Below are 24867 nucleotides of genomic sequence, written 5' to 3'. Positions count from 1 at the left end.
AGCTGGCCGATTGCTCACCCAAAGGACTGCCTCATTAGATGGACTTGCGATGAACAGCAAACCCCGAAGTAGCATCACAGTGTCAGCCCAATGTTGTAAGATTCACCAGAAACTTGTTAATGGTTTCGGGTGAATCCTAGAACATTGCATTGAGGCACACGCCACGCCAACGTGGTGAAATCCCTTCTGGGTTCATGCCAGAAGGGATGCCGTGGTGTCAGCAGGATGTTGATTCCTGCTCCCTCGTCTTTTTGCTTCTGCTGCTCCACTGATGAGCCGTGGGAGTGTCATGGCCCCAGTGCGAGAACTCACTCACACACAGATTGTCGGGGGGGGGGGAGGGTTGCAAATGTGAACAGTGGTACCTAATGGGTATTAATTCTTGAGCTGCCCTGAGCCTGGCCTCGGCAAGGAAAGAGGGCAGGATACAAATCAAAATAAATAAATAATGGAAGGGAGGGCAATTTCACTGCCAACCCCCTCATCACTGGTGGCCCCCCCCCCCGACTCACGTGGTTGTTAACCCGTATGGGTCCTGCAGTCCCAGAAATCTACCTCCTGGTGGTTGGTCGGGCCTGTAGGAGCAGAAAGGATTCATATTCCTTCTGTTGATAGTAGTCAGGATCCAACCCATGGTCTCTCATTCTGGGTAAGAACTTAACCAGCAACATGGAAGTCCTCCAAGCCTGCTTCACATGCAGTCAATGGCAAAGTTTGCTTTACACTCAATAAATGGAAAATTCGTGCACTGACAGGATCGTGTTTAAACAAACCACAACAGAACAAAATGCTTGTCGTATGCAACCACAACCATCAAAAGAAACCAGCTGAACAGCAACGTCTGCGGTTGGAAAAGCAAAATACTGGCTACAAATGAGAAAAAAGTTGAAAAAGCATATGCAAAAACTTGTGAGATGAAATCGAAGACGTTTAATGAAGTAGGTAAATTTCTGCTAAAGTAACCAGGACACAAACATAATGAAAGAGTGACTCAGGGGGATCTGAAGATGACGCTAATGAAGATTCAGGAACAAAAATGAAACAAAACTCAGCAAAGTTTTCATTTCAGTAAGTCATATAGAGGACGGTGCCGAGTTGTTTTCTGTTGCCCCAGAAGGTCAGACCAGAACCAACGGGTTGAAATTAAATCAAAATGTTTCCGTCTAGACATTAGGAAGAATTTTCTAACCGTTAGAGCGGTTCCTCAATGGAACAGGCTTCCTCGGGAGGTGGTAAGCTCTCCTTCCCTGGAGGTTTTTAAGAAGAGGTTTAGATGGCCATCGGTCAGCAATGCTGATTCTGTGACCTTAAGCAGATGATGAGAGGGAAGGCATCTCGGTCATCTTCTAGACATGGAGTAGGGGTCACTGCGGGTGTGGGGGGGAGGTAGTTGTGAATTTCCTGCATTGTGCTGGGGGCTGGAATAGATGACCGTGGTGGCCCCTTCCAACTCTTTGATTCTATTATTCTAAGTATAAATGCAAGCATCACTTCCTTAGTACACACAGGACAGAATCTGGACCGTTCAGAGGCTGAGCGAATGTACCGGTATCTGGTTCACATATTACCACTTCATGAAGTATTATAGGTCCTGAAGCCTCCGTTCACCCACAGTAGCTGCCGCTTCCAAAGAACACTACAGGCACCTTGAGGACGAAGCACCTCCCTTCCTGCTCTCTTTCAAATACTCTCTGGAGCAGAGACCACCACTGCCCTCTCCCCCACACTGTAATGTGCCCCACTGAAGAGGGAGAAGGGTATGAAGAAGGCTGTGCCAAGGATTGTGGGACCCATGTGAACAAAAGCCATATGGGACAGTGGCTAAAATGACAAGGAAAACCAGAAGAGCTAAAGCAGCAAAGCGGGAAGGATCCAACCCCGCTGCCCACCATCCATTTTTTCTTGTTAGAAAATACCCAGCTGATTTCCTTTCTTCTCTGGCGTTGGCTACTTCTGCCCGTTGCTGGGAAGGGGAAAGCAGACAAATGCAGCTACCCCTTCCTTTAATTTGGTAAAGGTTGTGAAGGAACCATTTTAAGTCAGATGCTTCAAAGTTAATAATATAGGGATCACGATGGAATGTTACCAAAAAACATCACCCAGTACTTTGTTGTATATAATTATTCTGCTGTACTCAGACCAGAATCTGAGTCACTTAGGTTCGAATCACTACTCCTCACTGGGTGACTTTGGCCCCGTCACTCTCCTCTCAGCCTAACCTACATCACAAGATTGTTGTCGTGAGGATAAAATGGAGGAGAGGAGAATGATATTGCAAGCTGCTTGGGGATCCCATTATGGAGAAAAGTGGGGAATAAATATCTCAATCAAATATATTTCATCTGTAAGTCTAAGCTTGACTTGTCTTCCTGTCTTTTAATGCTCTTTTCAAACTTTGCACTGCTTCAAACACTTTTTACACAGAAAAGCATCTAGCAGTGCCATCCAAAACACACTTATACCGTTCTAAGTCCGCTGACTTTAATATAGGCCACTTCGGGTTCCCACTGGAGAGAAAGGCAGGGTTTAAATGAAACAAACAAATGAATAGCACTGTTGGAGATCTTTTAAGACAAATGAGTAAAACATTATTAAAAAAAACTAATAAAATTTGGATCCATTTTTGTATACAAAATATTACCAAGGTTCTTTTCCTATTAACTCCCTGGTCTTTAAAAAATCACCTAACACACCAAACCAAGAGTTCTCACCTAGCTGTGAGTTCTACTTTGTGAATGTTTAACAAAGCTTCACACTGGTATAATCACTACAGCAGCCTCCTGCTTTGAATGTTACCACATTAAAGGCTTTCGCCTGGATCATCTTCCAGTTGAGGCAGCATTACGCTTCAGCGTATATTAAAATTTGGGGATTTTTTTTTCTTCCCCCTTCCTGAAATAGAAAGCTGGTTCTGAAGTTTGCATGTTATGAATTTTTAAAAATAATGTACTTGTGGCTTTCAGGGCAAGGATTTAACCGCTTTCGTGCCTTTTCTCCCTTCCAGCGGAGGGTCTGTCATGATAGGTGACATCAGAACACCAAATACTGAGAAATGTTTCCACCCATTCTATCTGATTTACTAGAAAAATGAAAAGCCACAAGATTTTTCATAGATTACTTCTTCACTTGGCTGCTTTCAGAGTGTCTGGTCTTACTGATACTTTTGTCCAAGTGCTTTCCTGGAAAAAAAGTCACAAATATTTCCTTGTTATTTACAAAGAGGAAGGTAAGTGGTGCACACTGTATACGTACGCCATTACCTACTCCCCAAAGGGGCCTCAATATGTCAGAGAGGAAAATACAGAGACACTCTTTTAACACCCGATTCTCAAGCCAAAGACTGTGGCTTCAGCCCTCCAAAATTATGCACGGCTTGAAGCCTCTACTCTGCCTGTTGATAGCTTTTATTTGGATGGATTTAAAAAGCCAAGATGGTATTTGCTCTTTCGGGTTAAACAGCAAAACGTAACTGTTCAACAATACATCATCACTAATTCAAAACATACTTTGACAGTTACAGAGTATAAAAATGGCAGGCTGTGCTACATGGCGCCTTAAGAGTTCATCCATGCGCATTACTACGTATGCACACTAGAGATAAACACATGAAGCTGCCTTATACTGAATCAGACCCTTGGTCCATCAAAGTCAGTATTGCCTACTCAGACTGGCAGCAGCTCTCCAGGGTCTCAGGCAGAGGTCACATCACTTACTGCCTGGTTCTTTTAACTGGAGATGCCGGGGATTGGACCTTGGATCTTCTGCATGCCAAGCAGATGCTCTAACACTAAGCCATGGTTGGCCCTTGATGTTAACCCATCTACAAATGCAGATGTTCAATTTCTAGAGCCTTGATGAAGCAATAGAACCCTGAAGAACAATGCTAGCAGCCCACACTAACAAAATGTCAGCAACGTAGCCCCCCCCCAAAAGCAAAATAAGGCAATAGTCATCAGGGAGAGATAACAATAATGTATTTATTTATCTAGGAAAACTGTGTATGCTGCCTCTACACAACTACAAGAGACGGCTCATAATTAAAAGAGTAATAACAAAACAAAAACCCTCATATCAATAAGAACAAATTAAAACAGAATCAGTACCAATAAAAACATAGCCAATAAAAGCAAGGAAGAGTATAAAAGCTCTTGAAAAAGACCAGTCTACAATGATGTTGCCCTGACCTGGATGGCCCAGGAATGGACCGATGTCGTCAGATCTCAGAAGCTAAGCAGTGTCGGCCCTGGTTAGTATTTGGCGGGGAGGCCACCAAGGAAGTCCAAGGTTGTTACAAAGAGGTAAAGGTCCCCTGTGCAAGCACCGGGTCATTCCTGACCCATGGGGTGATGTCACATCCCAATGTTTCCAAGGCAGACTTTGTTTACGGGGTGGTTTGCCAGTGCCTTCCCCAGTCATCTTCCCTTTACCCCCAGCAAGCTGGGTACTCATTTTACCGACCTCGGAAGGATGGAAGGCTGAGTCAACCTTGAGCCGGCTACCTGAAACCAACTTCGTTGGGAAGAGCTCCGTGGCACAGAGTGGTAAGCTGCAGTACTGCAGTCCAACTCTGCTCACGACCTAAGTTACAAAGAAGAAGGCAATGGCAAACCACCTCTGAATGTCTCTTGTCTTGAAAGCCCTACGGGGTCGCCATAAGTCAGCTGTGACATGATGGCACTTTCCGGTACCACCAACAAGTGGGGGCACTGCACATTTCCAAATTTCTGTTCCATGTGCTTAGGGTCCTGAGGGCAAGACAGAGAGTCACCATGAAAAAGACATTTTTGGCAACATCCCATGAGTCCCCAACCTCGTTGAGCCTGTCAGCACTTTTGGAATTTGGAAAAACACGTTGTGGGTACCACAGGGTGGTACCAATCATAAAACATTTGGGGGTTCCCCCAATGAAGCAGCAAAATATAGCCAACATTCTGATCCTTCGCAAAATGGAGCCTCCATATTTAGAGACAAACACTGGGAGCAAACAAGAATCATGCCCTACTTGTTGACTTCCACTGAACAACGGAAGCCTAGACCATTGGCCATCTACAGCAAAGCAATTCAGACGATACGGCTGATCCTTGTGCATCTAAATGCTTATTTGCATAATGATTATCTAGGAGCTGCCTTTGATTACACACTTGAAATCCAAAGGAACAGCACAAAGCTCAAATATACAGCCAATGCAATATTGTATTAAACACGTTGTAAACACGATATACAAACACACTCACAAAATGAAAACCAACTATTTGCTCTGCCTGGATTTACGGGGTACACCTAGGCTTCTCCTATGGGGCAAACAGCACTCCCTAGGGCTAGCTCAGGTCCGAGAAATGGCTCATGAGACAGTATCATTGGATGGGACCGGGAAGGAAAGCATCTTACAAACTTCTACCAGACCCAGGGTGCGAAATTGGTTATGATATTGTACATGGCAGGCTGTATGGAAAATTCATTGTGTGTGTGCTCCAGGTTGCTTTAGGTTTAATGCCACTTCACATGTGAGAAGTGAGCATGGAAACTGAGTCATTCTTCTAGAAATCCGCCTGACTCTTATATTCCTTGCCATAGGGTAAGGGCTTCGACTCAGCGGTAGAGTGTCTGCTTGGCATGCAGAAGGTCCCAGGTTCAATCCCCGGCATTTCTAGTTGAAAAGACTAAGTAGTCGGTGATGTGAAAGACCACTGCCCTGGAGAGCTGCTGCCAGTCTGAATAGACAATACTGGCCTTGATGGACCAATGATTCAGTATTAGGCAGCTTCATGTATTGATGTGCATTGGGCGCACGGCTGCCAATTCCTTATCTTGACTCACTCTTGACTTGAGTCGTCATGTTATGTGGAGGTGCTGTGGAACAGAATCTTCTTGTTTGTGGGCTACCTAGAGGCACCTGGCTGGTCACTGTGTGAACAGACTGCTGGACTTGATGGACCCTGGTCTGATCCAGCAGGGCCTTTCTTATGTTCTACCTTAAAGAACAGCAAGAGCAAAATCCCAGCCCCGTGAAACATGCATATTAGCATGTGTCTGTGGGTGTATAAAATGTTAAAAGAATCCATATGTATGCAAACAACTTTTTATGTTCATGTACATTTTGAAGGCAGAAAGGAGATGGGAATAAGCAGCTTCCCTCACAACATGGAACTCCACCAGCAGACCCCGTGTTTCCTTCACAAGCCTTTCCCATCTCCATTAAAATAGCTAGGCAAAACTAGCACGGCTTCTTGAAAGGCATTGTCACAACTTCATCTATGGTCAATTTGAAAATTAAACTATTGCTCTGCCCTCTCTAAGTTTTGAATCCAGCGAAGGGGAGGGGGGAATGGAGCACCATGAGGCCACAAGAATCCTCTGCTCTGCTGAGCAATTACCCAATCTTACTGGAATAACTGGATTCGTAAGTGGCCGGCTGACATGTTGCAGAACGCCTCAAACTGTACCTTGGGTATTTGCTGAGTAAATTAGGAGTGCCAGTTGGTCCGAAGCTGAAAGGAGAATGCCTTAATCAGCATTTTTGCCCTACGGGGTGCTCAGTGGTTGTTTTATGCTGTTTTTGTGTCCCATGGCTTGTTTTAACACTGATAATTCATGTTGTTTTATGGTTTTATAGTACTGTTTCTACTCTGAGAGCTGCCTTGGGTAGATCTCTAGAGAGAAGGGATTAGACAGATTCATGGAGGATAGGTCTATCAGTGGCTACTAGCCATGGTGACTAAAGAGAACCTCCATGTTCAGAGGCAGTAAAAGTCTGAATAACAGGGCCAGGAGGCAGTTATCAGGGGAAGTCCTCGGCCTCTAAGCCCTGCTGTTGGCACTCCAGAGTAACTGGTTTTTCACTGTGCAAGAAAGGATGCTGGATTAGATGGACCATTTGTCTGATCCAGCAGGGCTCCTGGTATGTTCTTATGTAGAGAGGAGATACATAAAAGCCCTCAATAAAATTAAGATACCATTGGTACTTCAGCAGCTAATGAGTAAACAACTCGCGGTAAATTTACAATGGTTCAAAACACCCCAAACCAGCTCAATACCAGGAAGCTCAAAAAAAAAAAAAAAAAAGAGGAACAGCACTTAGCACAAAGCTTTCGTGGGGCTGAAGCACTGGGTGGGGTTACTACAGTCTAGCAAGTCCCCTCTCATGCCCATACAAACAGGTTCTTATGCACCTTTACCTTGGATTAAGCCCCACTAAGCCCTGACCAGGACAGGACAAGCTAGCCTGATATCGGAAGCTAAGCAGGGTCAGCCCTGGCTAATATTTGGAAGGGAGACCACCAAGGAATACCAGGGGCGTGATGCGGAGGCAGGCAATGGCAAACCACCTCTGAACATCTCTTTCCCTTGAAAACCGTACGGGGGTCGCCGTAAATCACCTGTGACTTGATGGCAAAAAGAAAAAGCCCCACTAAACACCGCACTTACTCCTGAGTAAAAAGTACATATGCTCAGGTTGTTAGTTTTAAGGAATTACATTCTAGGATTGTCAACAGGCTTGGAGAACAGAAGCTTAAAGAGGTGTTACTGACCGGGTGACATTATTTACCTCCACACCATGAAAGCTTCAGGTGCCTATTTCCATACATTGTGTGGGTGTGTGCCATCAAGTCACATCTGTCTTATGGTGACCCCGAGGCAAGAGACGTTCAGAGATGGTTTGCCTTTGACTGCCTCCGCGTGGGCTGAGAGAGTTCTGAGAGAATTAAAAAAAGGTAAAGGTCCCCTGTGCAAGCACCGGGTCATTCCTGACCCATGGGGTGATGTCTCATCCCGCCATTTTCTAGGCAGACTTTGTTTACGGGGTGGTTTGCCAGTGCCTTCCCCAGTAGTCTGGGTATCCATTTTACTGACCTCGGAAGGATGGAAGGCTGAGTCAACCTTGAGCCGGCTACCTGAAATCGACTTCCGTCGGGATCGAACTCAGGTCGTGAGCAGAGCTTGGACTGCAGTACTGCAGCTCACCACTCTGCGCCACGGGGCTCTTGAGAGAGAATTAGGCCTCCATTAAAGGGATAGGAAATCTTTCTTCAAGCTGTTGGCAACCCTAGTTTCATTCTGACACTGTGCATATTATTATATTACGATTCACTAGAAGCAAGGGGGGGGGAAATAGGATTTTAAATAAGGATTTTAGGTGGACTCTGAAATTTGTGTAATACTAGAGGGAAAGGGGGGAGGATGGATTTTTTGCAGCCTTAACTAAGTTCAATGATTCGCCACTCTAGTTTTGTGAGAGCTCCCAAGATAGCATTTAACTGGGAAGTCTTCAAAAGTGGGGACCGTATTCGTTTAGCTCCTGTAGCTGGCATCCATGAAATTACCACAACGCACAATAGGAAGCCCCACAAAAATCTCAGTAGGGCACAGATGTTTATTGGACACATTTATCTATTTATTAGATATACTCGTTCACTCCCTAAAGCCACCATATACTGGGTGTGGTGCACATTCTGGTAAATAAAACATTACATTTAAAGGGAGAAAAGATCTAGGGTATTGCCGTAGGAGAGGAGAAGCCTAGCACAAGATCAGACTTCTAAATAGTCCATTAATGACAGAGAAATAACTGCCTGTGCAGTCAAGCCGCAGCATTGTTAAACTTGGCCAAACCCCCCACCCCCAGAAAACAGAGTGGAAGATTTAAAATGCTGTGACTGTCTCGTGATTGTGATGAGGATTGTATTTCATCATCAGTTGGAACAAGCAAGTCCTCCCTGGGATGCACCTGTTACGACTATATAAAACCAGAGCTGCTTCAGTGCACTGGCTTCCAATTCAGTTTTGACCTGAAGTCAATGGATCGTGCCGTCCCACAGAAATGGACCTTATCTAAGATTAAAGGTAGCCCCCTGTGCAAGCACCGGTCATTACCAACCCATGGGGTGACGTCACATCCCGACATTTACTATGTTTATGGGGTGGTTTGCCATTGCCTTACCCAGTCGTCTACACTTTGCAAGCTGGGTGCTCATTTTACCGACCTCGGAAGGATGAAAGGCTGAGTCAACCTTGAGCCGGCTACCTGAAACCAACTTCCATCGGGATCGAACTCAGGTTGTGAACAGAGCTTTTGACTGCAGTATTGCAGCTTACCACTCTGCGCCACAGGCCTTATCTAAGATTAGACTAGCTGAAACTAGGACAAGAGTTTTTCCAGCAATCAGTTCCAATTTCTGGAATTCGCTCTCCCGGAAGGTGATATTAATGATGTCCCTATAAGCCTTCCAATGTAAATGGACAACTGTCTTACTCCAGAAGATCTCTGAAACCAGAATAAACAAATGGACGGTATTTGCTCTTTTACCTCCCAAAAGTCTTGGCACTGCTTTTATGGTTTTACAGAATTTTTATTGGCGATATACTTGCAATTTGTTGTATTCTATATTTACCTAGAAGGCAGACCAGGTTTTTCATCAGATATGTAATTAAAAGGGGAGGGGCTGTCTTAGATTTGCATACAGCTTTTTTGTGCATATTTTTTCAGGAGGTTGTGCTACATTCGGGGTACCTTCACAATTCTTATCTCTTACCTGCCTCAAGGACCAATATGTTTGGAAAAGCAATTACTTTTAATGCAGACGTACATGAGATAAGCAAATAAATACATCAGCAGCAAATAAATACACCACACAAAGCAAAAAAAATGGTAACAGAAGCTCTAACCCTGGGGTCCCCTACCTTTTCCAGCCTGTGGACACTTTTGGGATTTGACACAGTATGGTAGGTGCAACCACACAAAATGTCCTCCACAAAATGTCTGCAGCATGAGGTGGAGCTGGCCACAAAAGATCTTTGAGCTGTGGTGGCAGCTTCTGTCCAAGCAGAGTTTTTAAAAATCTGCAAGTCATTTAAATCGCCAGAGGCCAATCAGAAGCTTTGCCGAGCAAAAGCCCCACCGGGCCCCGCCCACTTCCTAAAAACACTTGGTGGGCACCAGGAAAGGTGTCGGCGGGTGCCATGGCACCCACGTCCCCCACACTGGGGGGGGGTGGCTGTGCTTGCCAGAGAAAGAGCTGCATCTAACCAGCCACTCCCAATTTCAATTTGGATCTGTGAAACAGCAGACTGTATCCTCTGAAACTAAACCTCAATGGTTCTTTGGCCTTTAATGCATGGGTTGTTCTCGTGGCGATCACTCCCCCACCCCACCCCGACTAGTTCAGGGCTTCATTTTCATTATTCACGTCTTTTCCTACCTTTAGAAGTCACTTCGCTCTCTCCCTGCATTTCCCCTGGATGCTGCTTCTGGCGGCTGCCAGAAAACAAGGAGAAAACGCAGGGAAAGAGCGAAGTGACGTCACTTCTAAAGGTTGGAAAAGACGTGCATAATGAAAACGAAGCCCTGAAGTAGTCGGGGGGGGGGGGGGATCGCCACAAAAACAACCCGTGCATAAACGGCCTTTGCGTGTGTTTAAAATGCCGTTAAGATGCAGCCAACTTTTGGCAACCCCAGCAAGAGGCTTTCAAAGCAAGTGAGAAGCAGAGGTGATTTGCCATTGCCTTCCTCTGCAGAGTTTTCCTTGCCTTCCAAGTACCGACCCTGTTTAGCTTCCAAGACCTGACAAAATTGGGATATACCATGCTGCCTTCCCTCCCAATGTTCTTTAAACACAATAATAATTAAAACCTACCCTAAACTGTAAAGGTCTCCATTTTGGCCTATAAACATGCATTAGGAAAAAGAGTTATGTTTTCTAGACAGATTTAGAAAGAAATGGATACCAGTTCTCGGTCTTTTCTTCTGTAAGTATTCCTGGAGGATCAGTACATACCAACAGAGGGACACAGAAGGGATACGTGTTCCAAGCAGTGCAAGGAGCAACAAATAATGCAGTAGGCACAAGGTGCAACCGACAAGCCCTAAGGTGCTTCTAAGCTAATGGTTACCAACCGTATTATGTGATGCTCCTTGCAATGCTTGGAACCCATCCCTCTTCTGCGTCCCACTGTTAGTATGCACCAAAAGCTGGAGCCAAAGGAAACAAGACGACCCTGGTGGTCCCTTCCAACTCTATGATTCTAAGTCAGTCAGTCAGTCTCATGACCCTGCAATCGAGGGCAATGTGGGGCTGAGGTGGGATTCCTAGCAGGGGGGTGGTGGAAGCATGGGTGTGTGTGGAAGAGAAGCTGAGGTGAACTGAAACGTGGTTCATTTGTTTTCCTCTTGGATTCTTCAGAAGCGCCAGAATTCACATAAGCCTCATTCTGTCTGGAACCAGTCATAGTATAAGGAGCAGTAAACAATTTGATTAGAAATCCACCTTAAATAAGAAAGCTGAGTTAAATAAGAAAGGGAAAGCATCTTCAGGAGGCCCTTGCTGCCCACTTGCTGGGAGATTCTACCTTCATTCTGTCTACTCTAAGTGGTTCTGAAAGTGACAAACACATCAGTCATTTGGATTTTAAGGGCGCCAGAGATGTTTCATCTTAGTAGTACGAGACGCAAGTCTCGTATTAAGGCGCGAGCCTCTGGCACAGGCTCGCTAATCAACCAAGTTCAATCAATTATCCACAAAGACAGAAAAGACTAGCTAACTACGCTCATGGTTTATTAATAAAGGGCACTGTCAGGACAAAGCAAAATACGTCCGCCACTTCCTGCACAGACATCACTTCTAGGGAAATGGCATCGAAAACCGGGTACAAAACCATGTAAGCAAACACACTTGCTGCTAAATAGGCACATGCATATACAGTTGACACCCAAAGGAACATACACGAGGTGCAACATGCAGTTTCAGACACAGAACTGACACCTGTATGGAAAAAACCAACACCTGCCCTGTGAGACAATACAAGGATTCACAGGTGGAGAACATGACTCATGGCCGCATGGCTGGACATCAGTGGAGCCCGATGTGAGTTTTTGCTGACACTGGATACAATTCAGAAAATACCGAGCGCATCCACCTGTGGTGGACATCGATGGGATTTAAGTCCACACTTAAGCACCGAGAATGTACAGAGCACAGTTGACAATTAAACATGCATTAACTCCCATATGCTTTAAATAAACATGCTACATGATGCACGGTGATTACTCTCGAACTATTCAGGAGCTTCCCACTTTTGCCTTTGAATGGTTCCAACATTATTTATGTATCTATTACATCCACTTCAGCCCCATTCCTGGAAGAATCCTGGAAGGCATGCATAGGGCCCTTAACTTTATCAACAATGACATAAACAAGTAGTTCGAAGTACAGATTCTTCTTTGAAGGGATTGGTGGGACCTCTTTAAAGGACCTCCCATTCAGATCCTCATTCTTGTTTTAAGTGGGGAGGGGCCGTGTGGCTCAGTGGGAGAGCCTCTGCTCTGCACGCAGAAAATCCCAGGTTGAAGCCCCAGCTTCTCCACCTAAAAAGTAATATGAAAGGCCTCTGCCTCAAACCCTGGAGAGCTGCTGCCAGTCAGAGTAGACAATTCTGACCTTGGAGAGCTGCTGCCAGTCAGAGTAGACAATTCTGACCTTGACAGATCAATGGTTTGACTCAATACAAGGCAGCTTTTTACGTTCAGAGCAGATCCTATACTCCTGCTTCCTCCTAATTTCTCAGATCACATTTCCAACCTATCCCATTTCTTTCTCTTTTACTGCCAGCTGTCAGTGATGGCTGCCACCACCCCCAAACAGCCCACTGTCACCCCTCCGCCCAAGACACCCAGTTGCAGGACCACCAAGCTATCACAAAGCAGCACAAAGCATCTTCCCCCATTCCTAAAGCTGGCAAGTGCCCTGTGCTCTTTGCATGTGCTGAAAGAGTGCCACACTTCCTATCTCTCATTGCAAACACATTAGGCAAAGCAGTAGGACAGCCAGGTGAGGCCACTCAGTGGGAAAGAGGATCCCTTTATAGCACAGGGAAGTTCAGATACTCTAGCTCCTCTTCCTGTCATGCAAGTCTGGTGTCACATGCTTACAGCTCAGAGGCGCCATGCTGCCATGGGGGGGGGGGGGTTAAAGATGAGTCCTAGGTCTGGAAAGGTTTAAGACTGCCAACCTAGGAGCATCCCAGGAAACCACAGTGGCAAGTGCTAGAGCAGGGGTGTCAAACATAAGGCCCATGGGCTGGATCCGGCCCCATGAGAACTCTTATCCGGCCCGCGAGCCAGCCACTCTTCCCCCTCAACCTGGGCTGGCGAGGCATGGCTTGGTGACATTTCTGTCATATCCGGCCCTCGTTAACAATTGAGTTCGACACCCCTGTGCTAGAGTGTCACCCCAGCATGATGCCGGCACTTCCAGGTTGCGCTGGAAGTGATGTCATTGAGCAATGGCGCCAATCGCTGATGCCCCTTTGGTCAGGATGTTTCCACCCACTGGCCAGCTGAGCATCGGTGGGAGGTGGGCATCTGGCAAGCCTAATCGGGCCAGGAAATGGAACCTCAGGCTTTACACTGGACTTACTCCGCCATCTTGAGCTCCCCAGGTCAAACTCAGGCAGAAGCAGTCTAGACTGGTCTTCTGCCAGTCCAAACCATCCAAACACACACATTGAAGCCACCCTCTGTTAAGCAGCTCAGGAGCACGGCACCATCCTTTCAGCACTGTTCTTAGACCCTTCCCCATATCTGACATTTCAGACTTGATCTGAACATATCATTCATCTGTGAAATTTGGAATCCAAAGGGAGTAACACAAAGATGAGGCGGGGGGACCCCAAAATGCCTCAGTTGAAGTTTACATTCTCTCTCTTTCTTTTGGGAAGTTCTGGTTCACAGTTACCTAACACACCTCAGAATTCAAAATAAATGAATTCCAAGAAGCTGAAGGCAGAAGTAGACTATTAAGGGGAGTTTGGTGGGAACTGTCTGGTGTTAACCTAGTTCTCTCAAAGAAAAAGAAACAGCTTCTGTGTTCTTAAGTGCCTTTCTAAGTCACGGATAAAATTAATTTCTCCAAGCAGGAGTGTTTCTCCTGGATTCTCTTTTCATTAGAGCAGGTGAAGAGGGGTTGAAGCACTTGATTCATTAAACCTGGAAGGAGGAGACGGAAGTAAGAACGCATTTGGACGAGAGCAGCAAAAGAAAATCTGCAATGCCATCGGTGCACAGAGAAGCAGTGGAAATATACTCAAGCGGCAGACAAATGAAATCGACGGCGCCAACGGGGCTCCATCCATGTTAAGAAGGACAGACAGCCTATCAATGTTAAGAACTCATCTCAAGTATTCAGTTGGGAAGAGGAAATGCCTGAAGAGGCGGCCCTTTTTTCTATGGACAGCCTCCTGTGTAGTTGTTCGGGGTGGGGAGGAGAATTTTATTTATTTGTTATATTTATGCCCCATCATTCAACCTAAAAACTCTCAAGAAAGAGCTTGTTCTATTCCAACGTGGTATAGTGGTTAAGAGCCAGTGTGGTGTAGTGGTTAAGAGCAGCGGACTCTAATCTGGACAACCAGGTTGGTTTCCCCATTCCTCCACATGAAGCCAGTTGGGTGACCTTGGGCTACTCACAGTCCTCTTCAAGCTCTCTCAGCCTCACCTACCTCACAAGGTGTCTGTTGCGGGGAGAGGAAGGGAAGGAGATTGTAAACTGGTTTGAGACTCCCTAAAAGGTACAGGAAATCAGCATATAAAAACCAACTCTTCTTCTTGTTGTTGTTGTTGCAGGCTGCATGCAAGCGCACACAGGAGTCCCGACACACTTCAACAAACAGCCGGTTTTGGGTGCGGGGTGAAGAGGGGACAAAGGAGGTTCAAAAAATGGCCAGCAAATTCAAAGAAATTCAGAAGCATAAGAGCATAAGAAGAGCCCTGCTGGATCAGATCAGGGGCCCATCTATAGAGCTGCCAGGCCTCCCATGATACTAGCAATGTTACGGATTTTTTTATTGTATTGTTCCTTTTTTATTGTAAATGTCTATGTAATATATGGTTGTTAGACTGTTGTTAACTGCTCTGAGACTGGCTTCGGCAGGGAAAGGGCAGACTAAAAATTGACTAAACTAAACTACACTATGGTGTAGACTAAACTAAACTACACACTGGTAGCCTTCTTTGCCCTCTGAGAATTTTTTTTTAAAAAAAACAGTGAAGTCGCCAATGTCCCTATGTAGGGCAGTTCAAGGAATCACTGGAATCTCTATGGTAAAATTCCTGGCACTAACCTGCATCACTTCTGGGGGTTTCACTGGAAGTGGCATAGCAATGTTGGGGACACGGCACATCCTCCTTATGTCTAACCCCAAACACACACACTACTTGCCAGGCTTGGCCTAGCAACCCTACCCATCTGGTCCAGCATGCTGTTTCACTTGGCAACCAACCCATTGTCCTGGAAAGTCAACGAACAGGGCGCAGCGGCCAAAGTCCACCCCCCCCCCATGCTGCCTCCTTGTACTGGGTTGCAGAGGTTTACTGCTAGTAGCCACTGATGAACCTATCCTCCGTGAAATCTGTCTAACCCACTGGTTCCCAACCGGGGGTCCATGGACCCCCTAGGGTCCGCGAGAACTAAATTAAGGTCCGCGAAACAAAGTTATAAACCCATAATAAATTAATATTTCAATTAAAAGTTCTCTATTATAAAAATATATATTCAAATATTATTCTAAGTTTAATGTTTAACTAACAGTTATGATTAAAGTTTATTTTCAAATTCTCGGAATTTTTATTTTGAACCTTGGGGTCCCTGCACCAAACAAAAAAATCCTAGTGGTCCCTGGTCAAAAAAAGGTTGGGAACCTAACCCCTTTTTAAAGTCATCCATGCTTGTGAACACCCCTAAGTCCACCAGCAGTGAATTCTACAATTCCATGATATGTTGAGCATGGAGATGACAGGCCAGAATCTCCTGCCTTCCCTTTTCTGAGAACTGGCTCCTTTCTCCTCACGCAAGACGCAGCTGACACAGAGAGAGTGGGCAACTTCAGCTCATTTCTTTTCTTAAGAGAAACTGGGAAGGAATTTTGAACTACTACGATCTTACATTTCTCTTGTGCCCACACAAGTCCCTTGTGTAGGTATAAACCACCTCCTCCCACAAGACACCAAGGAAAGTTAAGAATCATTTCTCTCCAAGAGCAGAACGTGTTACTAGGGCTGCAAAGTAATTAACAGCTTAGACCAAAAAGAGTATGGTTTTAAACTGGCATTGTATTTAGCATTTACTGTGGCAGGGTAAAACACGTACTAGTGAAAGTCAGTGGTCCAGTGGGACAGACTTCTGAACAGGGCAACCCACAAAACATACCCTCCAACTGGATCTATGCAATGGCCAAAGAACACCCATTGGTGGAAGAAACAGACATACAGCCATCTGAGGACAATCGATATTAGTAGAAAAGGAGTCTATAGATTTTAGCGTCTTCCAAAAGACCACTGGGTAACAGCTCACCTGGTAATTTCATTACCATGAAGTTCAACTACATGCTCAGTGATACCCACAGTGTCTGTCTGGAACACCAATGCTTAGTTTTCACAAGCTTTTCCAGCAGTCCAAGCAGCAGATATTATGATATCACAAACTTTATACCAGTTTTCACAGCATGACTCGCCTGTAGCTGTACAGTTGCTGCTTTCTATGTGCACTCGCCTTGTTGAGATTGTGGGAAAGGGAGAGGTTGTGGCATCCTGGCAGCAGACTGCCACATCTGTAGACTCTTCCATCTATAAACTCCAGAGTCTGCAACAGTTTTGAATGCAGAAACAGCTGTTTGATGAGCCGAGCAGATTCTGCAGTTTACACTAATCGTGATTCTAGATGGGGTTTGTATAACCTTGGCTAATCCAGAGGAGTTTATAGAAGACATGAGCAATGGCATATGGGTCATTCACAGGATTTATGTGGGCTTGCCACGTGGAGAGTTTACTTTGAGACTCTTGACAGTTGAAAGACAATTTCCTTGGAACAGAGGTTCCCAAAACACTTTCGATTAACCAAGTTCCGTCCATTAAAAAAAATAAAACCCCTTTCCCCCTAAAAATCTTGCCTGGTCGCTTATTACTATCCTCATTTTACATATGAAGAGCTGAGGACCAAACTAGGCATGATGGTGCCCATAGGTCAGTTCCATGGATGCCATCATATCAAGGGTTGCCAACCTCCAGGTGGTGGCTGGAGATCTCCCACTATTACAACTGATCTCCAGCCAATCGAGATCAGTTCACCTGGAGAAAATGCATGCTTTGGAAGTTGGACTCTATGGCATTGAAGTCCCTCCCCTCTCCAAACCACACCCTCCTCAGGCTACACCCAAAAAAACTCCAGGTATTTCCCAACCCGGAGCTGGCAACCGTAGTCATCTCTAATATGGATATCCCTGAGGTCTGTGGCTAAGAATGGATTTGAACTCAGGTCCTATAAAGGCACCTCAAAAACAACATACTAAGCAAGGCTTCCTGCCTATTACAGAAGGAGTTGAGCTGGAGACTATTTTTCCCCTTAATCCTAATAAAGCTTGTCTGAGTGAGCATACAAGCCAGTTATCAATTATTATTTACCTGGCCCCATCAATGTGCTCAGGGCTTTATAGAGTACAAAACGACAATTCCCTCAGCAACAGGAAAAGCCGGCAGTTTGAAGTTTATAAACAGTAGATTCCTAGTATATGGTGGGTTCAAAGAACAACTGGAAATGCCATCATACTTTTTCACCCATTTCTGCTTGCTAGTCTATTAACAGCGTCCCTCACTAATGTTTGAGCATATTATTAGGCTAATTAGCGCAGCATATATTTCCTTCTCGACTGTAGATTCGCTGAAGGCTGGACTGTATCAACGACCTAGTCCTTCTGGAGTTGCTATTTCAGAACATTAAAAAAAGGAGGTTGCACCTGTATTTGGTTTTTAGAATGCAAATTGGGGTAGCTGAGGTTGCATCTTCCATTGCCCAGCCAAGCTCTGTAACCTTCTGAGCCCAAAAGAATTCATAACCCCAACTTCCTCAGACTTAGGGGCGAAACAGTACATTGGCAAATGGATGATTCCAGCCTTGCTTATGCCAAGATAATGAAGAATGTGGAACCCAGGAGGCACCGACAGAGGAGAAGGGCCACCGTGGCCCCTGGCTCTTCCTAGAAATGGGGATTCCAGATGGTTAGCTTTGTTAGTCTGTAACCACAGCAGAAGTCCAGAGGAGACTTAAGCACTAACCAAATGTATAGCCGTTTTATTCCAGCTTTGATATGAAAGACCTCTATGTGAGACCCTGAAGAGCCGCTGCCAGCCTGAGTAGACAATACTGATCTTGATGGACCAATGGTCTGATTCCACATTAGACAGCTTCATGTGTGTTCATGCCAGTGGTGTATTGCAATCTCACGTGATAAAAGCTGAATGCAATCATTCCACTAGCGGAAGCACCCGCCTCTGGTGGAAGGAGCCTTCTTCCGACACAACACACTCAATGCCTTCTGCAGGGGTAAACTCTTTCCACCGGATGAAAACACCTCCACTCACATAACAGATCTATGGGATCTAACCTGATATATATGCTACCTGAAATTTGGGGGGTGGGGGAAGGGCAGTCACATAAATAAATGAGGGATGTTTACAAGGAAACATACGGAGGACAAGCGGAAAATTTGTCTGCCATGAAGAGCATAAACCAGGATGGGTTAGATTTGCCCTCCTCTCCGTAATTTCACTTGGAAGCTAGGCTGGATCAGGCACTCAGAGTCAAAAGAAACTCATGGATACAACAACTTTGTCAGAATACTTCCAGAACGGCTTTCTGTTCCATAGCATTCTACAAATTTCAGCTATTCTCAAAAGAATCCAAAGAAGCGGAGCATGCTCAGTGACTGAACCTTAGGCAAAGTGATAAGGGACGTTCCATAGATTTCACTTTCTACAAATACAGCATTATTTGTGCATGACGTGTGCATGTGTCAGGTACAGCTTTAGCCGGCAAAACATTTTGGCCACATTGGTTCTTGTAGGTTATCCGGGCTGTGTAACCGTGGTCTTGGTATTTTCTTTCCTGACGTTTCGCCAGCAGCTGTGGCAGGCATCTTCAGAGGAGTAACACTGAAGGACAGGGTCTCTCAGTGTCAAGTGTGTAGGAAGAGTAATATATAGTCAGAAAGGGGTTGGGTTTGAGCTGAATCATTGTCCTGCAAAAAGTAACAAAGGTAATGTGCTAACCATTGTCCTGTAAGTATCAAGATAATGTGCTAATGAGGGTGTGGTATGTTAATATGGAACCATTGTATCCTGAAGTGATCTGTTAACGTGTGAAATCCAAAGCTAATCTGAATGGCTATTGTTGACTGTAGTCTTTGTTAGTTTGGAGGTTTTCAAGACAGGAAGCCAAGCCTTATTCATTCTTAAACTAGCTGCTGGCGAAACGTCAGGAAAGAAAATACCAAGACCACGGTTACACAGCCCGGATAACCTACGAGAACCAATGAACTCTGACCGTGAAAGCCTTCGACAATATTTTGGCCACACATTTTTCCAGCGAAAGAAAAACGTGTATACCTGCGAACCATTCCTTCATCATGCTGTTCTGGTGTAGTAAGTATCAAGGAAACAAATTCTTAAAAACACAACCACAACAGATGAAGACTATTCCAGCAGCAACCACTGAACCCCCAGAGGTTCCACACGAACCCCAAAGATCCTTTGCTAGCCCTTCTCTGTCTCCCTTACTAGGAACAGAGGTTCTAGAGTGCTAGAGCTTAGCTCCCTAATTCTCAGCTCTGGATAGGTAAAACAAAACAAAACATGGAGGAGCTGATTTCTAACCATCTGAACAGTAGCGGTGATTATAATATATTAATACCTTCCCTGAGCATTGGTAAACATTAGCAACACCTCTCATCTGTGGAAAGCACAGAAATGAACCAGTTAATTAAAAAAAACCCTTCAATATCAATAACCCTTAATCAAAAACCGATATGTGAATCCACTGAGATATCATTTAAGGAAATATCGCGATTCGGCTGCATCACCGTTCCACGCTAGGGTCTGGTTTTGGCAGAGCAACATGCAAGCAATCCTGTGGGCGTATCCCGCGCTTTCCAACGCTAGCTCCTTTTGTTCAGCCCCGATAAGATTCTCAGAAGCCAACTTCTACGACCCGCTGGATGCGCAGCCCAAAAATAAATGTTCTGGAGCTACAATTCTGTTCCTCGCTGGCTTCCAACTGCCAGCCTGGAGGCGAAGCCAAATCCAGCCTCGGCTTGTATCTTGTATCTTGCCGGCGGGCCTAAGGTACCACTGGGGCAAGAAATTAACTTTGGCTCCAAAAGAATAATTTTGCAACCGTCTGTCATCTCCTTATCTCAGAAGTGTTTCTGCTTTCACAAAAACCGAGAATTTCCTCCAATGACGGCTGTTGTTGGAAGTTAACCACCAGTGCACATCAGAGACGAAAACAAAACCTGCGGCCCCATTTTGTACGCTTGCGCAAACCGACAGAAACACACACATTTTTCACCAGCGCGAGAACAGTACACACTCAGGATTAGGGTTATAATTTTTAAATATATGCAAGGACAATTTACCAAAAAGTTAGCGCTAAAGCCACTGAAATCCAAGCAATTAACTGCAGAAGTTATCTTGCAAGTAATTTACTTCAACAAAATTTAACTCAAGTGTTGTTACCAGATCATAGGGCATCCCTCCTGCATGTTTTTCATCCTCAAAGCAGTGGTGTGTGTGTGTGTTAATTCTTTCATTGTACCTAATCTACAGATGGTGGGTCTGAGAAGGAAAGACAAGAAGTTGCAAAGTCCATTCTCAGGGCTGAGGTGGGATTTGAACCAAGGTCTGGCAGAACTAAAACGAATGCTCTCTCCCAAACCACACAGAAATGAGCGAATTCATTCATTAGTTGCTGTCAAGTAAACACCCATTCTGCTTTCCCTCCATCATGAGACTCAAGGGAGCATACACAGAATTCCTTGGAGAGTTTCGACTGAGAAACTGTCCCTCCATATTTATTTTATTTGCCTTATTTAGATAATTGTACCCCACTTTTCACCCCAACAGGCATGCTAAGCGGCTTACAACATTATTTTCCCCTCCTCCATTTTAGCCTCACAACAACAACCCTGAGAGAGGGACTGGCCCAAGATCCCCCAACCAGCTTCCATAGCAGAGTGGGGATTCGAACCTGGGTCTTCTGCAAGATGCCTGGATCATGTGCCTTCCAAATAAATATTCCATTTGGGAACACAGGAACTTCGGAAACCAAGGGCAAGACTGTGTGATAAAAAGCAAACCCAGCTGCTGTTTATGTTCAGCGTTTCCTCATAACACAGTCCAGGCAATCATTGTTATGTGCGAGTCAGCCAGGAGAGACGTGAATTCAAATCCAGCTTGGCTATGATGCTCACTTGGACAAACCACTCTCTCAGGGCTGCATTCGCAAATTGTCAGATACGCCACTGTCAGTACACTACAGCAGTCGCTGGCAACTGGGTTGCCTAGTGTGGACACGACTATCCAGTTGCAAAAAACTGGTTGCGCAATAGTCAAGTGCAATAGTGGCTGCAATAGCCAAGACTGTGCGATGCGGCCTCAATCTCCAAAGGTTATGAAGAGGACAAAATGGGATGCCTGAGCTCTTTAGAGGGAGGACAGGATCTGAATGTGACAAACTCATCATTAGATGCACATGGATGCTGCAAATGCACGCATGTCCAGCTGCAGAGGACAGAACTCTGGTGCCAGAAACCCACAGAAGGCAATGCTGTGGAGCAATGGGAGAAGAAAACCTTCCCGTTTATCACTCACTGGGCCCAGCCATGCAGGCTGTCTGAAATGCAAAGCAAGCATGAAAAAAAGTGCGTGGATCACGTTCTGAGTCATCCAAATGGTTTCACTGTGAAGAGTTGCTAACAATACCAGCAGGGTGATTTTATACTCTGTGTGTATGTGTGTGTGTGAGCTTCTACATAATCGTTCTATGCTGCATTTCTTACTCCAAATAGGCCCACCGATGTCTCTGCGAGCTAGGAAATCAAATCCAAAGCCACTACAGATTGCTATTTATACGTAGCTCCCTGGAGACTGGATGGAACAGTTATTTAAAGTCAGGAAAAAAGCTTCACCAAGGGAAATGTTCACCCCCCCCCTCCCAGCCAACCCGGTGAGATGCAAAGGAGTAATGCTTAGAAGGACCATTCTCAGATGCCCCCCCCCAACACACACAGAGTTAATGATGTGTGTTTATTTTGGGGGGGGGAGGAAGGGGAACGCATTGCACAAGAGGTGTGCGTGCACAAGAAACAAATATCAACATGCCCAGGGAGGAGGCGACAGGGAAGGCGGGGAGAGCCAAGTCTGGGGGCACCCATTTTTGGAAAGGGACAAAATGTATGCCTTCCATCCGCCTCCCCCTGTCAAAACTCATCAGACAACTACGCAGCCAGGAGAAAGACTTGTGTTCTGCCCTAGGGAGTCCCTCAGCCCCATCCCACTGCACATGTCATTCACATATCAGGTGGTGGCTGGAGACCTCCTGCTATTGCAACTGATCTCCAGCAGATAGAGATCAGTTCCCCTGGAGAAAATGGCCGCGTTGACCATTGTACTCTGTCATTGAAGTCCCTCTCCAAACCCCACCCCCTCAGGCTCCGCCCCCAAAACCTCCAGGTATTTCCCAACCCCGAGCTGGCAACCCTACTCCCAGGGCACCAAAGTTGCATGGCCTCCGCCCAGGGCACTGACAGGCAAATGAGGCAAAACCGGACAAACCTGGAGAAGAACAGGCTTGATGGAGAAGCCTGGCGCGCACGCGGGGTGTGTGTGTGTCTTTATTTATTTTATTTATTTATTTTCACATTTGTAGCCCTCCCTCACCAGCAAGCCGGCTCAGGGCGGGTTTAGGGCCATTAGGGAGCATCTGCCCAGGTTTCAGGAAGGCCAAAGGGAAGTCGCGTTCTCTGCCTCATGCTACGGCTTCCGTGCAACCCTGCAGGGTTGGTTTTTTGTTTTGTTTTTTGCAAACACTTTTGCAAAGGCAAAGGTACTTGGGGGAGAGGAGAAGAGTTCCCCACAGTGCAAAACAGCGGTGCGGCCCACACGACGGGGAAGGCCGGCTGCCAGCCTCGTCTGCGCCAACCTTCCCACCGCCCCGCTGAACTTTGTGGCCCGGCGGCAGCGGCTCATTCCGACAGATGCACCAAGAGAGGATGCAGCAGCCTTCCATCCCAGACCCAGGGGCAGGAGCCTCAATTGCTGCAGCTGCGCGGGGGGGGGGGGAAGCCCCCAGTCGTGGTGGGCTGTCGCCGCCTCCCCCTCCCCCCGGGGAAGAAGTTCTTTGCAAGCCACCCAGCGCCGAGAGGAGACGCATTTCGGTTGCAAAAGAGGCACCTTGTAACTGAAACAGAAAATGTGGTTTTCTGCACCGAGGCCGGTTGCATAAGTGCCACCAGACAGCAAGAGGGTGTGGGGCCGGGGTGGTCCAGGGAAGCCTGGGACGGCTCGCCGCCTGCGCCAAGGCTGGCAGGGCCGGGGCAGGGCTGCGCGCACCGGCTGCACACAAACGCGCACCCGCGCGCGCACCACGCAAGCTTCCCCTCTGCATTGGTTCTGGTAGGTTATCCGGGCTGTGTGGCCGTGGCCTTGGTCTTTTCTTTCCTGACGTTTCGCCAGCAGCTGTGCCAGGCATCTTCAGAGGAGGAACACTGAAGGACAGTGTGCGACCGTGGCCTTTTCTTTCCTGACGTTTGGCCAGCAGCTGTGGCGGGCGTCTTCAGAGGAGGAACACTGAAGGAAAGTGTCTTCGACACTGTCCTTCAGTGTCCCTCCTCTGAAGATGCCCGCCACAGCTGCTGGCCAAACGTCAGGAAAGAAAAGACCAAGGCCACGGCCGCACAGCCCGGATAGCCTACAAGAACTGATGACAGGACAACGACTAACACATTACCTTTGCTACTTTTGCAGGACAATGACTCACCTCAAACCCAACCCCCTTCTGACTATATAGATTACTCTTCCTACACCCTTGACACTGTCCTGCAGTGTTCCTCTTCTGAAGATGCCGGCCACAGCTGCTGCCAAACGTCAGTAAAGAAAATACTAAGACCACAGCCACACAGCCCGGATAGCCCACAAGAACCGATTACAGGACAATGACTAACACATTACCTTTGCTACTTTTGCAGGACAATGACTCAGCTCAAACCCTTCTGACTATATAGATTACTCTTCCTACACACTTGACACTGTCCTTCAGTGTTCCTCCTCTGAAGATGCCCGCCACAGCTGCGGGCGAAACACCAGGAAAGAAAAGACCAAGGCCACGGTCCCACAACCCGAATAGCCTACAAGAACAGATTACAGGACAAGGTTTAACACATTACCTTTGCTACTTCTGCAGGAAAGAAAAGACCAAGACCAGGGTCATACAGCCCGGATAGCCTACCAGAACCCATGAACTCTGGCCGTGAAAGCCTTCGACCAATATTTCCCCCTCTGCAGCTGCAAACCGCCGCCCCTCCGAGGAAGAAAAGGCAACCCTCGCCAGGCTCAGGGCTGTTGCAATATCATCGTTGCACTATCATTCAGCACCACGACGGCTACTCACGTATCTCTTGAGCTTCTTCTCCGGGGGCGATTTGATGAGCCAGCCCGTGCAGACGACGTGCCCGGCGCTCATCGTGGGCCCCCCCCCCGGGACACCCCCACCCCCGGCAGGGGCAGGGCAGGGCAGGGGGGCTGGGCGGCGGGGCTGCCCCCTTCTCCCCGCAGCTGCTCGGCCAGCTCGCCCGCAGCCGGGTCCCGCTGCTGCTGCTGCTGCTGCTGCCGCCGCCGCCCGCGGAGGAAGTCCTGACATTGACGGGTGACACGCAGGGGCGGCGCCCCCCACCACCCCCCCGCCCCGCCCGCCCAGGCACGTGACGCCCGGCCCGGCCCCGTAAACAAAAGCAAGCACGTGCGGGAGAGACCCCACCCCCCGCCGCCGGGGC

The 24867-nt window shown here is 46.7% G+C and overlaps 1 protein-coding gene across 1 annotated transcript in view; it reads right to left on the bottom strand.

Moving 5' to 3' along the window:
• The window catches only part of GAB3 (GRB2 associated binding protein 3), a 120576-nt gene extending 96019 nt beyond the window's left edge, over window positions 1-24557 (bottom strand). The window contains exon 1 of the mRNA XM_056859661.1: window positions 24486-24557. Within this exon, the coding sequence (XP_056715639.1) occupies window positions 24486-24557 (72 nt within the window). The remainder of the gene's footprint in view (window positions 1-24485) is intronic.
• Between the last annotated feature and the right edge of the window lie 310 nt (window positions 24558-24867).

The sequence above is a fragment of the Euleptes europaea genome, chromosome 13, assembly GCF_029931775.1.
Source record: "Euleptes europaea isolate rEulEur1 chromosome 13, rEulEur1.hap1, whole genome shotgun sequence".
Lineage (NCBI taxonomy): Eukaryota > Metazoa > Chordata > Lepidosauria > Squamata > Sphaerodactylidae > Euleptes > Euleptes europaea.
Note: the sequence above shows the minus strand (reverse complement) of the source record. Positions and strands in the feature narration are given on the sequence as shown.